At 45.9% G+C, this 17806-nt stretch overlaps 1 protein-coding gene across 3 annotated transcripts in view; it reads right to left on the reverse strand.

The window, feature by feature from the left end:
- Positions 1 to 17806, reverse strand: part of ABCC12 (ATP binding cassette subfamily C member 12) — a 158497-nt gene that overhangs the window by 84657 nt on the left and 56034 nt on the right. For all 3 annotated transcript variants that reach the window (XM_029608476.1, XM_029608477.1, XM_029608475.1), the window contains one exon: positions 13952 to 14059. In XM_029608476.1, coding sequence (XP_029464336.1) covers positions 13952 to 14059 — 108 coding nt within the window. The remainder of the gene's footprint in view (positions 1 to 13951; positions 14060 to 17806) is intronic.

The following is a 17806-nucleotide window of genomic DNA, read 5'->3' on the forward strand; positions in this document are numbered from 1 at the left end:
GCGTAAGTGCCTTTTAAAACAGAAACTTATGCAGGTGATGGCCCTGCCCCAGAATGCACCAGACCACCTTGCACCCCTTTTTTTACATGCATATAGGGGTAGATTTTCAGAGGTGCACGCGGGCGTACATGTGCGCGCGCTACCCGTCGCTCACACATGTACACCCGATTTTATAACATGTGCACCTTGCGCGCGCCGAGCCCGCGCTGCCTTCCTCCGTTCCCTACCCCCCACCCCACCTTCCCTTCTCCCCTACCTCCCCCGCCCTTTTCCCCCTACATTTTTTCTTTTTTTTCCTTCTGTTTTAAAACATACTTCAGCAAATGGTCGCTGTGTTGGAGGCCTCTGACCACGAGTCGCCGGGCCTTTTGAAAATAGCTGATTTACGCACGTAGAGCTTTGAAAATCCGGCCCATACTGTATATGCATGCAAAAGTGAAAATATGTGCATATTTTTTACTTTAAAATACAGAATATGCAAATAGAGGCTACTTACGCACATATATGCTCATTTTTATGCACTAACAAGTAGATTTTAAAAGGTCTGTGTGTGAAACATTCGGGGGCTTATGCATGTGGCTGGGCCCTGCATGCGCCACGCATTTTTTTAAAGGGCCTGACTAAGCACGTAACGCCCAATATGCACCAAAGTGCCAGTCTAAAAGGAGTGGGCCGGAGGGAGGGGTGGGGCCGGGCCAGGACAGCGACCATTAGACCCTGTAATGGGGGAAGCGCACGCCAGCGAAAGATACTTCTACTCTGGAGGAACAGTAAATATGTAAACAAAAAAATAGGGGATAGTTAGCGTTTAGTAGAGATGTGAATCATGTGCCCGATCGTCTTAACGATCAAAATCGTCTGGCAGGAGAAGAAAATCGTGTTTGGCACGATTTTTTACTTAAAAAATCGTTTTTTCCGATTAGTGCGCACTACCAGAACCATTGTTAGTGCGCACTAACAGAAAATGATACAATTTGACACTTTTCAGGTCAGTTAAGGTCAGTTTGGGAATGAATATGTATTCCTATTGGCTGCCCTCTTATTTATTCATGTTACCAAGGTTCCCACTGACAATATATGGGGGATGGGAAATGGAAACAGTTGGTAGCTTGACAAAAAAAAGTAATGTGATCAGTCAATGTGTCTAGAACTTGTGCCCTATCCCTGATACCGGGAGTGTTGTGATCTTCCTGCACGCAGTGCCCTATCCCTAATACCAGGGGTGTTGTGATCTTCCTGCATGCAGTGCCCTATCCCTATTACCAGGAATGTTGTGATCTTCCTGCACACAGTGCCCTATCCCTGATACCGGGCGTGTTGTGATCTTCCTGCACACAGTGCCCTATCCATGATACAGGGAGTGTTGTGATCTTCCTGCACACAGTGCCCTATCCCTGATACCAGGGGTGTTGTGATCTTCCTGCACGCAGTGCCCTATCCCTAATACCAGGAGTGTTGTGATCTTCCTGCACACAGTGCCCTATCCCTGATACTGAGAGTGTTGTGATCTTCCTGCACACAGTGCCCTATCCCTGATACCGGGAGTGTTGTGATCTTCCTGCACGCAGTGCCCTATCCCTAATACCAGGGGTGTTGTGATCTTCCTGCATGCAGTGCCCTATCCCTATTACCAGGAATGTTGTGATCTTCCTGCACACAGTGCCCTATCCCTGATACCGGGCGTGTTGTGATCTTCCTGCACACAGTGCCCTATCCATGATACAGGGAGTGTTGTGATCTTCCTGCACACAGTGCCCTATCCCTGATACCAGGGGTGTTGTGATCTTCCTGCACGCAGTGCCCTATCCCTAATACCAGGAGTGTTGTGATCTTCCTGCACACAGTGCCCTATCCCTGATACTGAGAGTGTTGTGATCTTCCTGCACACAGTGCCCTATCCCTGATACTGAGAGTGTTGTGATCTTCCTGCACACAGTGCCCTATCCCTGATACCGGGAGTGTTGTGATCTTCCTGCACGCAGTGCCCTATCCCTAATACCAGGGGTGTTGTGATCTTCCTGCATGCAGTGCCCTATCCCTATTACCAGGAATGTTGTGATCTTCCTGCACACAGTGCCCTATCCCTGATACCGGGCGTGTTGTGATCTTCCTGCACACAGTGCCCTATCCATGATACAGGGAGTGTTGTGATCTTCCTGCACACAGTGCCCTATCCCTGATACCAGGGGTGTTGTGATCTTCCTGCACGCAGTGCCCTATCCCTAATACCAGGAGTGTTGTGATCTTCCTGCACACAGTGCCCTATCCCTGATACTGAGAGTGTTGTGATCTTCCTGCACACAGTGCCCTATCCCTGATACCGAGAGTGTTGTGATCTTCCTGCACACAGTGCCCTATCCCTGATACCAGGGGTGTTGTGATCTTCCTGCATGCAGTGCCCTATCCCTAATACCAGGAGTGTTGTGATCTTCCTGCACACAGTGCCCTATCCCTGATACCGGGAGTGTTGTGATCTTCCTGCACACAGTGCCCTATCCATGATACAGGGAGTGTTGTGATCTTCCTGCACACAGTGCCCTATCCCTAATACCAGGAGTGTTGTGATCTTCCTGCATGCAGTGCCCTATCCCTAATACCAGGAGTGTTGTGATCTTCCTGCTTGCAGTGCCCTATCCCTAATACCAGGAGTGTTGTGATCTTCCTGCACTCTGTGCCCTTTCCCTGATACCGGGAGTGTTGTGATCTTCCTGCACACAGTGCCATATCCCTGATACCGGGGGTGTTGTGATCTTCCTGCACACAGTGCCCAATCCCTGATACCGGGAGTGTTGTGATCTTCCTGCACGCAGTGCCCTATCCCTGATACCAGGGGTGTTGTGATCTTCCTGCACGCAGTGCCCTATCCCTAATACCAGGGGTGTTGTGATCTTCCTGCACACAGTGCCATATCCCTGATACTGGGAGTGTTGTGATCTTCCTGCACACAGTGCCCTAACCCTGATACCGGGAGTGTTGTGATCTTCCTGCACGCAGTGCCCTAACCCTGATACCAGGGGTGTTGTGATCTTCCTGCACGCAGTGCCCTAACCCTGATACCAGGGGTGTTGTGATCTTCCTGCACACAGTGCCCTATCCCTGATACCAGGGGTGTTGTGATCTTCCTGCACACAGCACCCTATCCCAGTTACCGGGGGTGTTGTGATCTTCCTGCACACAGTGCCCTATCCCTGATACCGGGAGTGTTGTGATCTTCCTGCACACAGTGCCCTATCCCTGATACCGGGAGTTTTGTGATCTTCCTGCACTCAGTGCCATATCCCTGATACTGGGAGTGTTGTGATCTTCCTGCACGCAGTGCCCTAACCCTGATACCGGGAGAGTTGTGATCTTCCTGCACGCAGTGCCCTAACCCTGATACCGGGAGTGTTGTGATCTTCCTGCACACAGTGCCCTAACCCTGATACCGGGAGTGCTGTGATCTTTCTGCACACAGTGCCCTATCCCTGATACCGGGAGTGTTGTGATCTTCCTGCACTCAGTGCCATATCCCTGATACTGGGAGTGTTATGATCTTCCTGCACTCAGTGCCATATCCCTGATACTGGGAGTGTTGTGTTCTTCCTGCATGCAGTGCCGTATCCCTGCTCAGTGCAGGAAGATCACAACACTCCCGGTATCAGGGTTAGGGCTGATGAGTAATGATGGCCGGCGCCATCTTTAAAGATGGCGCCGGCCATCCAGTGCTCCTGCCATGTGACAGGGGCCGGCCAATGGCACGGATACCCTGTCACATGGTAAGGGCAAAGGGGCATCGGCGCCATTTTTCTTTTAGCGCAGCTGATGCCTGGGAACGGGAAATCGTCCCCCGAGGCCCCCCTGGACCACCAGGTAATGTTAAAAGGTTTGGGGGGGGATGCTAAGGGGGGTCGATTTAAAGGGTCAGGTGGGATTTTTTTTTTAATCGGGCCATCGGCGCCATTTTAATTAGTGGCAGCCAAAATGGCGCCGATGGCCCGAGAGTGGGAGATCGTGCCGGGACCCCCCCCCCATTGGACCACCAGGTAATTTAACATTTTGGGGGGGTTCAGGAGGGTGGGGGAGGGTAAGGAATTGGTTTTAAAGGGTCAGGGTGGGTTTAGGGGTTGTTTTGGTGTGCCAGTTTTCCCGCCCTCCCCCAAATAATTCCCATGCCCGATTTAACGATTTAGGACGATTTATGACGATAAATCGGGGGCATTTGTATTGTATCGTGCACTCTGACGATTTAGGACGATTTTAAAATTATCTGACGATAATTTTAATCGTTCAAAAACAATTCACATCCCTAATAACTACACCCTCCCCTTTCCTTCCTTCCCTTGCTGCATGGTAAAAAAGAATAGCCATCAGGGCACATAAGATGCAACAGTGGAATATTTGCCACAGTTTGCCAACTCTCTGTAATAAAAAAACAAATCTAAATGCAAATCAAACAATTGCAATTTAATCTCCCTTTTTTTCCACGAACAGCACATATATTCACATAGGCAAAAGACAATGAAGGAGTGAGAGCCTGTAACACATTCCCCCCAGAACTTAGGAGACGAAATGGATAAATCAACCCAGACCCACCCAACCTCTCCTTTATGTGTAACAGATGAGAAAAAGAATTATATTTCCCCACCCCAGTTATTACGGAGATAGGCCGATTGAACAGAGCCATAGCAAGAAACACAAGTCCAACCAAAGAGCAAAGCAAAGGATTACCATTGCCCGAGGGCTACTCCTTTTAACGACCCCTAGAACCTCCGATAGTGATGTCGTCATTGTTATTGGAGTAAACTGGCTCCGATGGTAGTAAGGTAAAAACACCAGGAAGAAATGGATCAGTCAAAAGAAAACAAAAATATGAGACTGGAATCAATGAATAATAGCCACCACAAATAAAACAGGCCTCTGGGCGCTAAGAAATAACTAGCATCCCATGCCCACGATGGGGCCCACAAAGGGACAGGCCCTTTGGTAAAGGTCTGCCAGCAGACACCCACCTATGAGCCTCCCCCTTTATCCCAGGCTTCAGGGATGTTGGGTGACATCACTGGGAGTGGGACTTCCCATGGGGGGCTGTCAGCAAAGCAAGAGAAGGATATAGCAGCAGAGAAATCACCTGCGAGACAAACAGCACAAAAGCAGCAAAATTTCAGTCTTTGAAATTCACAGCAAGCAAGCAGCTTCACTCCCCCCCCTCCCCCCTCTCCATGGGCCTCCCCCTTTATCCCGGGCTTTAGGAACATTGGGTGACATTACTGGGGTAGGACTTCCCACGGGAGCTGTTGGCAAGGCAAGGAAACAATAAATAGCAGCAGAGAAATCACCTGAGAGATAAACAGCACGTAATCCTCCCAGCGCTTTATCAAATATTCTCTAAAGGACATATCGTTATACAAATATCTTAGTAATCGTCAAGCCGGCCTAGTATCAGTTGGAAGAAACCTCTCTAGATCTACCCTTATGGGAACACGGCCTGAAAAAAATAAGGGGACCGATGTGTGCAATCAGAACTCTGGAAAACGTTTCCCGATCCACTAGAAGATAATCAGTTCTTGATAGTTAATTCTGTGCAAAAGATATAGGTATAAACTCTCTCTCTAGAGGGTGGAGGGATCCCTATGTATCCAACAAATCAGCCTTCATACAGAAATAACCTGCTCCCTTGCCCAATGACCCCGGAGGGACTGCCATTACAGAGGAGTAATGTAGCTCATTATTCAGTACACAAAGTCTCCTGCCATCACCAAAGGGATATTTGTATATGTCTGCAGTATCCGAGCTAAATGTATAAAAAAAAATCGGTGATCATAATTATTAGGGGTGTAAACGTTACAGAGAACTATTGGTTTCGCATATAAGTTACCTTCCATTATCAAATACCTCCCCTCCTTAACAGTAATAACTTTAGTATCTTGAAGTGGCGTTGTTTTCCCTACTAGGATTGCTACCCCTGCTTTTCTGGTGCCAGATTGCGATGGATAAATCTTCCCCACCCATTGTTTTCGAAACTTCTCTTGTAAATGCGTTTCTTGAATTAGCGCTATGTGCACATCCCTCCTCTTCAGTGCTTACAGAACTTTCTAATGTTTTAACTGCTGATCCAAAACCCTCCCACAATCCATGTTAGGCAATGAACATCTGCCACCAACACTCACATATCAAACTTCTAAAAGTATTGAGCTGATATTTAGTTTCAATCCAATTGGGATTTTCCAGCCTAAGTCCCAGACTTCTAAACTGATAAACCATGAGTATTATTTGCATTCTCCTCTTTCTCCATTTTCTTGTACTGTGATTGCTTCCCTTTAATCCCCTACCCCACCAAACCTTCCCTCTTCCCCCTCCCCTTTCCCCCTCTCCTTTTCAACCAAATCGCTAACACAAAACATTTGCTCAAACATGAGCAACTGGTAACAAATAAAATTTAGGTTAGAGCCCCACTTCCTGCAGCCCCCCCCCCCCCCAGCTCCCACATAGAGTATAAACATTTCTGCTCTCTTATATTGCTGTGTACTGTATCTCATCATTTCTATTTTCTTTCGGGAGGTAGGTCTCATTATTCATTGTTTGTTCCTTTTTAGATCTTAAGCACTTAAAAATATACCACACCAATCAAATAATCGCCAAGCTTTAAATTACTGCTGCCCTCTCTGCATCTCAGGCTTGCTGTCATGTATCCACTTTATCTGCAAGAGGCCACTCCAAATCAAGCAGTTTACTTTTGAAAAAAGCGTGTGCCTCTGTTGCTGTCTCAAACAGGTGGACCTTATTGTTATAGGTTACTTTCAGTTTTGCCAGGAACTGAAGAATAAAACAAACTTGATGGTGCATAAGCCTGGAACATATTGAAACAAAGGTTTTTCATCAAGTGGACACTGAAAATATCATATAAAGTGCCACCCCTCATATTCCAAATATCTCTTTTGTCAGTATTCCCATAATACCTCGTGTTTCTGGTGAAAATTCAGAAATTTTGCAAGCACCGGCCTCGGTCTCTCTTGCCCGTTACCCTGCATGCCCAAATCATGTGCCCACTCTATTTGTACAGCGTCCAGTCTATCCATGAACTTAAGTGCCTTAAGCAGCCATGATTCAAGAATTTTGCACAAGTCTGCTCTGCAATACTGTTTGACAGCCTATGAACCTCAAATTTCTCCTCCTCGAGCAATTCTTGGTCTTCTAGTTTTGCCTTTTCTCAGGTTGTTGCTACTTTCACTGCAGCCATTTCCTGCTCCAGCAGATGCACACACTCATTGACCCTGGTAAGACACATCTCTACATCAACAATTCATTTAGCATTGTCTGCCAATAAATTGTGTAATTCATCAAAACACGTGTGAATTTTGTCTAGTTTAGCAACTTTTGCCACTATAATCACTGCTGCAACATCTCCAGATTCTTCCCCCACAGCCTGCAGCAACAGAAGATTGCTGACATTGTCCGCCATTTTGTTTATTGCCAGCTTACCCATATCTTTATGTATTATTTTTGTTCCCATCAGTGGTTCAAAACACTCTTTCTTATACAGATATGAGGTCTTTCAATGTTGTTCTTATGCCAGCATTAATTTTCCCTCCTTTATTGAATACTTAAAAGGTTGATGTGGTCCAATACAGGGAGTGGTGCCATGGGACGACAAAGCAACATGTCCTCATGCTCTCATTGCATCATAAGACCTCTCTAAAATTTACCTTTAAGGATAAAAGTGTTTCTTTAGTCAACATGTTGCATTACAAATTGTTTCTCGGCTGGCCTATTATCAGCTGGGACCTGGAGGTGGTTGTGGGTTTTATTTGGCATGCCCCCATATGTATTACTCTTTTCTCAGTTGGTAAATAATACTTAATTTCCTCCAAAGTTGGAGTTGGATTGTTTCATATTTGGAAAAATATAGTCTTGCTAGTTTATGAAAGTTTTTTTTGCCAGGATCGTGTTGTGTGTGGCAGTCTGCGGGCTGCCGCACTACCTCTGTAGTTGGGGCCTCCTGGCCACCTCCTGACATGCTCTGAGAGGCGTGCTGAGCTCCCATTGCCATCATGTCCATCTCATTCTCCATTTGTGAGAAAACAACCTCTACGCCCAATTGTAAAAATGTCTTTGAAAAAAAAGAACTTCCCTTTCTGGATACATAGTGCTCATTATAGATTTTGCATGGACCCCGCCAAAGTAAAGGCCATCAGGGACTGGCTCCACCCTGAGGGGCTTTGAGCTCTACAAAAGTTCTTTGGATTTATGAACTATTATCAGTTTATCCCAAACTACTCATCCATGGCTGTACCACTTACTGCTCTCACCTGCAAGGGTGCCAATACTAAACATTGGCCACCTGAAGCTCTGGAAGCATTTTGGAAGTTAGAATGTCTTCACAGACAAGCCATGTCTGCATCATCCGGACCTAGAAGTCGATGCCCCATCACTGGGTGTAGGGGTTGTCCTTAGCCAACACTTTCCAAAGGGAGTTCTCTAGCCATGTTCCTTCTTTTCTAAGAAGTTCTGTCCAGGAAAACGTAATTATAGCATCGGAGACGAGAGCTTCTGGTTGTCAAACTAGCTCTCAAGGAATGGCGTTTCCTACTCGAGGTAGTTCAACACCAAATTACAATATATACAGACCACAAGAAACTTGAACATTTACACCAAGTTCAGCAGCTCAATGCAAGACAAGCCCATCGTTCTTCGTTCTTCACTCACATCGATTTTGAATTGCGGTACCGACCAGCACTCAAGAATTTATGGGCAGATGCCCTCACTCGCTCCTTCCAGATGGAGGATTTTCCAGAACCTCCCAGACACATTATAAACCCCACCAGGATACTGTTGGCCACTAAGATTACTGTGCCTCCAAGAAAGTCGGTCGCACTTTCCAGACTCCATGAGAAAGTGTCAAAATAGACCCATGACTCACGTGCCACAGGTCACCCTGGGCAGGCACGTACCCTTGAACTGCTTGAGCGACTCTATTGGTGGCCCAAGATGAAGCAAGACTTGTGCACAGCAAAAAGCACTACATGCCCATTGCCAGCCCCCAGCCATTGCCAGTCCCCAGGGAACCCTGGACCCACCTGTCCACAGACTTTATCGTGGACATCCCGCTCTCAGACAGTCCCACCGTAATTTGGGTGGTAGTAGACCGATTCGCTAAGATGACATACTTTGTTCCCCTACCAGGCCTTCCATCTACACCAGAACTGGCATGCCTCTTCACGCTCCATGTCTTTCATCTGCATGGCTTACCCAAACACATATTGTCAAACAATATGTTTACTGAAGAGGATGTTGGGGAGGTACCCATACCGGAGAATGTTTTCATGGGTAATGATTCAGATGGACTGAACCAAAAGATGTGGTAGGCCTGATTGACAAACTGAAGAATAATAAATCTCCTGGACAGAATGATATACACCCCAGGGTTCTGTAGGAACTAAAAAATGAAATTTCAGACCTAGTAGTAAAAATTTGTAACCTATCATTAAAATCATCCATTGTAACTGAAGACTGGAGGGTGGCTAATGTAACACCAATATTTAAAAAGGGCTCCAGGGGCGGTCCAGGAAACTACAGATCAGTTAGCCTGACTTAGGCCCTTGTGAATCATGGCGGATCGCAGCGTCGAGCCGCTCCGGAGACGCCAGAGGAAGACGGCAGAGAGACGCCGCGGCAGCCAACCTTCCACTTGAGCAAGAGGGAGTCACCAAAGAGGTGAGGAGGGCGGAGTGGAGACATTGAGCAGCAACGGTTGCAGCAGAAGATGGCAGATATCCAGAGGAGCCAGGCTCCTAAGTTCAGAATTAGAGAAAAAGTCTGGCTAAGCATTCAGCATTTACGCTTGCAACTCCCTTCCAAGCACCTGGCACCGTGCTATGTCGGACCTTTCCCTGTACTCCGGCAACTGGGACACGTCACTTATCAACTAAATTTACCACCAAAAGTAAACATCCACAATGTATTCCATATATCTCTCCTCAAACCAGTGGTACTCTCATGGCCCTCTAGGGCACTAACCGAACCAAGGATGTGCCCATCAATGGGGATACAGTATATGAAGTTGAAGAAGAGTTGGACTCCCACTGCAGGGGCAAGGGGATCGAATAACTCCTATCCTGGAAGAACTACAGATTGGAAGAAAATTGCTGGGAGCCAGCCTTCAATATCTTGGATCAGAATCTTTTAAGATATTTTCACCAACAGTACCCCAAGAAACCCAAAGCCTCAGGAGGGGCCTTCAGAAGGCAGTACTGTTATATTTGGTGGTCTTCAGGCCACTGCCTGCTTCTTGACACACCTGATTGCCCCTTGTGTATGACCCTGCTATCCAAGGACCTCCTCTCCTGCTCACAGCAGAGACCCCCTACTAAGACATGCTGCCCCCGGCACCCAAAGGCTCAACCTGTGGGGAGCGAGGGCTGGTATAAGTAAAGCTCCAGCTAGGTCTTTGCTTCATCCAGGTCTGCCTGCTAATATTGGGAACCTGCAGCTTGCGCCAATCCTGCCACAACCTAAGGGGTCCATGAATACAACAGATCCTCTGATTTGGTGTCATTTAAGGATTTAAAAGATAAGAATATTCTTGATGCACACTTTTAATTTGAGTATGAGGTGTCAGGTATTGTATAGATGATCTAGACTTTTGCCCATGGAGTACCTCTCAAATGTTTAACAGGATAGCTTGGTGGTATAAAATGATATGGGATAATGTCAAGCTAGGTATTTACTTGGGTTGGCTGATAAGTGATCTGAGGATTCTGTTTCTGAATTGAAGGGGTATTTCACCTCTCTCAGGAAGCTGACGTCTGATGGCTAGACTCAGGAAACCCGCTTTAAAATTTTGCATAGAGCTTCCCCTGCTTACATTTGGGGAAACAGTCTTTCATACCCCTTTATAATTTGTTCTGGTAATCGCAGTCATCTCTGCTTTTCCATTTTGGTCCTCTTATTTTGTTTGTTTACTGTACTGTCAATTTTCTTTTTTACTGTTTTCTATTAAAGTTTAGCCATTTTATGATTATGTAAGTACAATTGTTACCCGCTGAGAACCATGGAGCATGCGGGCTATAAATCTTTTCAAGACCAATAAATAAATATCTTGATAGGGTTAGAACTTTAAGATTCCCGTATTCAGACTCTGATATTTTTTTTCCAAATACCAGACAGATGTTGGCACATATCTTCATTTATTTTTGTGGTGTGCCAAGTTCGGGTCCTTGTGGTCTTCAGTCATGCCTCGACTAGACATGGGTATGGTAAGGAAGTTCACATATATTGCCTCTGTTTTAATGTTAGGAGTTGTTGGGGGAGTAGATATTCTCTCCTCTGTGGAAAAGTGTTTTCCTTATTTGACTGATTGGCTAAAAAAGCTTTTTTAACTGTCTGGGCAGAATCCCAAATCCCAAGACTACTGTTGTGGGAGCAACTCATGGTTCATTACTTTTATAATGATTTGTTGCTGTTGAAAGATGGGAAATCTTATATGAAACGGGGTGCTATAGATCTTTGTCACTGTGTTTGCAATACTATGCCTGCAGAATTTCAATCTGATGTTGCAGGGGTAGCCAACTCCGGTCCTTGAGAGTCATAAGCAAATCAAATGTTCAGGATATCCACAATGAATATGCATGAGAGAGATTTGCATGCACTGCCTCCGTTGTATGTAAATCGATTTCATGCATATTTATTATGGATATCCTGAAAGCCTGGCCTGTTCATGGCTCCTGAGGACCGGAGTTGGTTACCCCTGTGCTATTGCCTCCTTTTTGACTTTTTATAGTGAATCCATGATATGGTTGTGCTGAGGGTGGATGAAGTGCTGGTTGGATGGGTGTTTCTTCAATGGAGGTATGGATGTGTTGGTGTTTGGGGAGGAGACTATTGCTTTTGCTCTTGCCTTTATAAGTTTGGGTGCTTTGGACATGGTATCACCAGCAGGAAAAAGAATGGATTGTTGTCCTTGTATACAGAGAGGGTGGTGGGTGAATGGAGCAGCCTCCCAGTGGAAGTAGTAAAGACAAAAATTGTATTTATTTATTTGATTCATATTTTGCTTTTTGGCACTTCATGGTGCCTGAATTAAAGAAAGAATGGGATGAACACAGGGAACTCTGAGGGAGTGTTGGGACTTATAAAGCTAGACTAGTTGGGTGGATGGGCAATCTAGACTGGCCATGCGCTCTTTTGTTTTGCTGTCTGGTGTCTATGTTTGTATAGATCAGTAGTGAAACCCAAATTGAGTACCACGTTTAGTTCTGCAGGCCATAAATTCATAAGGACATTGAAAGAATGAAAGCAATTCAGAGGAAAAGATACCAGAGTAACTCAGGACTTGCAGCACAGTCTCTACGGAGACAAATCACTATGCAAACACTATAATATCGATGTACCAGAAAAACACTGGGCTCACAAATCTGACAGAATTGTAATGAATGAAGAAGTCGTGCCACCTAGGACATTTATATTCCCACTGATAAACAGTTCAATGCTAGAAAACTGGACATAGTGGTAAATAAGAAAACTATAAGAGCAACATTGCTAATAGAAATGTCAGTACCAAGCAACTATTCTGTAAAATGTATGGAGAGAGAGAAGATCCTCAGGTACTTAGAGATGCAATCAGAGGCCAAGAGAATGTGGCAGAAAGATATAGAAACAGTCCCAATTGCATGGGGCACTATCAGCTTGATTAAAAAGTACTTCCAAGCAAACCTTGATACATTGCCTGTAGATTTTACACCCTATAAATTCCAGGAGGAGTCTTTCTTTGGCAAAATGCAAGTATTAAAACAAGCACTAGCAGTACATTTGAGAGACTGAGATCATACCACATGAACCCTGGCTTATGAGCTGCCATGGTATGTGCAAAACACTCCCATTTGGGGACAATGCCCCTCAAGAAATCAAAAACATACTTGATGGAAATGAAATGGGAAAGGGAGGGGGATATAGTAAAAACATTCAAAATATTTGACTGGCTCCAGTGAAATACAAGAAAGTAGAATTCTCCATAACCAAACTAATTGCAGGAAATGAGGTCATGACATGAAGCTGGAGGAGGTGGGCAGGCTCACAGGAAATCTCAGGAAATACATGGTAGGTGACGGCGATAGCTTACCAGCAGGGGTAGAAATAATCAAGACTGTGATAGAATTTAAGCATGCTTGGGACGTACACGGAGGACCGTGTTAAGAGCAGGTGTAGGGGAATAGTAAGGTCAAAGAAATGGAAGCCTGGGTTCTGGGTTATGCTCATCTGCCCCAGAATGCTAGAAGCCCAAAAAGGAGAGATGACAAAGCCGCCTGGCAGGGAGCGGCAGTAAAGCTGTGTCAAGCTCTCGGTAGGAGGAGGAGGCAAGCTTAAACAATATGCAATGTTCTTAGGTATAATCAGGAGGAGACAGCAAGTTTCCTATTATGGGCTACGTTTCCCAAATGAGGGCAAAAAGGAGAAGCAGGCAGTCAAGCTTTATGACTGATAGCTGGGAGATGTACTTAGCAGGAGCAAAGTAGGCAGGGGCAACTGGGCAGTCTAAGGGGCTTATTTATCAAATTGTGCCACTACGTACTAACTCATGTTAACTTATCTCAATGGGGCCTATTGACGAACAATGCACGTTAACGTATCTTAGCGCAGCTTGATAAATAGGCCCCTGAGTGAGCCAAATGACCCTTATTGGTCAATATCTACTGTGTTACTATTTGTTACATGTTATTTTTGTAAACTAAAAATATTGCATCAATCTGATTGATTATGAACAATTTTCTAATCTATATACAAATTGTAGTTTGAACACATTGGACATAATTCTTTTTCATTTTGTTCAGAAGGAGACCAATAGGAAGAGAAAACAACAGCACAGCCCTGGGTCAAATATTGGAAATTTCTGGGAGGCTTCCAGCCCATGCCAATGCCCCTAAAACTTGCTGTTATGACTTTCATGCCTTGATGTCACATTGCTTGCACAGCAACTTACCCTTATTCTCTTTATAGAAATCGTCCCTTCAGCTGCAGCTTTAACGGAATAAGGCAGCGTTGCCAGGGTAAACCTCATTGCATTAAAAATGGCAATCACGGTAAAAGCCTAAAGAAAAGAAACACAAAAGTTTACTCTCTTTTTTTTTTTCACTAAGTTTGTACTACTTGGCGTTATTCAGGATAGAAATACTAAGTCAGATAACTTTGATGATATTCTAGAGTTCCATGTGCAAAGTAATACTGAACATCAGCTGAAGCTCCCCTCCATTCAGAATGGTGTTCAGTCACAAAGGAGGAGGTTTTGAATACAGTCCTGTCAACCTAGGCCTTCTAGTAAATTTGATCCAGTACCTGCTTGGCTGGTTAGAGTACTGTGTTAGAAAGGAGCAGAGGAATGATATTTTTTTTAAGCTCCTCTTCATTGCTAATTGATGGTTTGATGTTCAAGATCTTCTTCTGGACTGAGATCTATAAGAGAGTGCTGAGCCACAATATCAATGCCGAAGCTGGATATTCTGATGGCAGAGGACTGGGAGTTCTGTTCTGGAGCTCCTCTGTGCAATTGGGCAAAGTTTTGCTGTTGCATCCCCCCCCCCCCACCCCCATGCAATGTGAGCTCAGTGCTATTATCTTCAGAAGAACTAAACAAGCTGGGGAAAGTTTCATCTCCACCCTTATGCTGTGTTCCTGGATAGTGGAATTTGTACCTTGAACCATAATCTCAAAGTGGGGGAAGGCTGACAACTGCAGGACAGGAAATCTGGCTCTGTACAGCGTTCCTCGTTACGACTGATCTCATGATAAAATATTGTTGAATGTTTGAGTTACTCGTTATTTTTCACAAGACTACAGACACGTTTTGGATGGACAGAAAATATAATTTCTGTACCTATGGTATAGTGCTTGGATGTGGGTATGGATTGGGGGGGCTGTGTTAAACTAAACACTGGGGGGGGGGGGGGGGTGGCAGCCGAATGCATCTGGCTGAGTGGTAGTGTGCTCGAATGTGTACGAGTAATGAGTAAGACAGTGAAGCCTTTGATGAGGGTTGAAATTTGGGTTTTGAGATCGGGATAGGTAGGGGATGGGGAAGGGATCTAGAAGGGATGGTCAAATGGGAAGGGTGAGGAGATAGGAAATGATGCTAGACAGCTAGGGAATTCAATAGTGATTTTGGGGGTTGTTCAAGCTGGGGAGCACCTTCCTTGGTACAGGAAGAATTTCAGTTTAAGTACTTTACTAAATATATTTCTGGCTAATAATATTGTAAGTTGGAATGTAGCAGGGGTTGGATCCCCTATTAAATGTAAAAATGTTTTGAACAAATTGCGTGAACAGGGTATAATGATAGCCTTGTTACAGGAGACCCAGCTTTCAGCGGAAAAACATAGGGGGCCGATGCAATAAATTTGCGTAGAAAGCGGGCGCTGAACAGTCAGCGCCCGCTTTCTAAGCGCGCCCCCAAAGGGGGGTGGCCTTGCAATATTTAAATTAGGGGGTCGCATTAGCAAGGAGGCGCCTGGATCATGCGATTGGTTTTCCTAACTCGGTCACCTGCCAGTTAGGAAAACCGACGCCGGGGGTTCAGGAAATAGACGCTTGTCAGTTGATGGTCCATTTCCTGCACCCGACTTTCAAGTGGGTTTTTTTTAAACGTGTTTCTTTTTAATAAAATGTCTTTAAGCATTTAAAATAAGTACAGAAAAGCATTTTTTCTGCTTTTCTGTACTTGTTTTAAATGCACTCAGCTATTAACGCCTGCTCCAGACACACATTTTATTTTTGCATCGGAGTGAATGCCTAATAGCCTCATTCTCATGCATTTGCATGTGATTAGCACTATTACATTCATCCGTGTTGGACGTGCGTTGAATTGGCGCTAATCCTCTTATTGCATTAGGGGCTTGATTAGCGCCTATTCAACCCACGTCCGACTGCGGGTTATACAGGGTCCTCAGCTGAGCGCACTGTATTGCATCGGACCCATAATAAACTAAAATGGGAATGGGTTGGGGGCAGGCTGTGCTGCAGCAGCTCCAGTTTCCAGAAGAGAGGGTGCAGCTATTTTATTCCGTAAGTCGCTTGCAATTGCAGAAGATAAGGAGATCAGAAGTAAATGTAGGTGATATATTATCTGGGTGGGCCAAATATTTGGAGAAAGGTTGGGACTTTGTTCAGTATATGCTCCTAGTATATACAATCACAGGTCTTTTTTGTTGCGCTGGAGGTGGACCCTTGGCCTGCTGCAGGATTGGTACGGCCCTCTGGTCAGACCTAGAGAGCGCTTGCCACCAGGAGGCGGAGCACACGAGGAGTCAGAGGCTAGGTGGAGCTTTGCAAATAACAGTCCGGGGATTACACAGGTTGAGCCCTTGGGTACCTGGACCACCTGGACTTAGGTGGGCCTCGGATGGTCTCCTGGAAAGGTAGCAGAAGAATGTGCCCACCATGAGCAAGGGTGTGTGGCTGATGCAGAGAGGATGGACTAGACCCGAACTGAAAGCTCCGGAGACCTCAGGGAGGTAACAGTTCAGGAAGGTTCTCCGGGTGAGACAGGCAGCACCTGCGGATCTAGTCAGTGGAAGCCGCGGGTAGATTCCAAGCAGGTTGGTCTGGTAGTCACAGTAGGCCAGAAGAGAGTGTCCGAGTGAAGCACAAGGGTCAGAGCTAGAGTATCTGTCCAAGAGTGGTCAGCCAAAGCAGGGGTCAATACCAAGGTCAGTTCGAGTGTAGTCAAGGCAAGCAAGGGTCAGTTCCAGACGACAGATAAAGAATGATCAGGCATGCAGAGGTCAGTACCAGAGAACAGTCCGAAGAGGTACTACCTGAGAAGGACACTGAAGCACATGGAGACTCAGGAACAAGGAAAGGCAAACTACTACACCAATGGTGTTGACCCGATTGCCACGGTGAGGTCCTGGGGAACAGGGCCTCGCTTGTATACCGGAGTTAGGTGATGTCATCGGGCTGCACCGCGGAGCTGGTTCCCGCCCATGGCCTTTTCAAGGGCTGGGTGGTCCGCACGCACACCTAGGGACGGGGCCGGTGCAGGAGCGGACGCCGCCGCATGGAGCAAGGCCCGAGGTGGAGGGCCTAGGGGACGTCGCCGCGGGACATCGCCACGGGACGCCACGGACGGGTGGTGCTGGCAGCGACAGCAGGAGAGGATGACCTGGGACCCGCTAGCGCAGGAGCAAGGTGAGCAGACCCGGGCGCGGGACTAGTGTGGACGGGACGTGCAACATTTTTCTGATTTAGCAAGTGTTAATGGAGATGGGTGATATCTCACTGATAATTGGAAGAGATTTTAATTGTGTTGCAGATTCCTCTGTAGACAGGGATAGTATGATTCAGAGAGGAGAGCTAGGTCGTAGTAAAGGGATAGCCTTTCTGTGTAATACATTGGAGTTAATAGATGCCTGGCAAACATTGCACCCGGGAAGTAGAGAGTACACCCATATATCTAGAACTCATCATTGCAGAGAAGACTAGATTATTTTCTAATTTCAACTGCTAAATTTTCTCAAGTTCATTTAATAGGTATTGGTAATATGACTATCTCTGATCATGCTCCTGTGATACTGACAAACACTTTTGAGAGGCGGGAAAGCCAATTTTGGTGGCGTATGCCCTCGCATTTAGTAAAGGATGAGAATTTTAAGATATTTTCCCAACGTGCACCCAGCCACCTATCCTGGGCTCGCGATTCTTTATTTAAACAAGGGGTCACACTTTTAATAAGGAGGCGCTACGGACAATAGCACATCTCTAGTGCCTTCTTATTAGCGTAGAGGTGGCTGTCAGCGAGTTCCATCAACTGACGCTCAATTTTACTGGTATCGGTTTCCAAACC

This window comes from Rhinatrema bivittatum, chromosome 7, assembly GCF_901001135.1.
Source record: "Rhinatrema bivittatum chromosome 7, aRhiBiv1.1, whole genome shotgun sequence".
Classification (NCBI taxonomy): Eukaryota; Metazoa; Chordata; class Amphibia; order Gymnophiona; family Rhinatrematidae; genus Rhinatrema; species Rhinatrema bivittatum.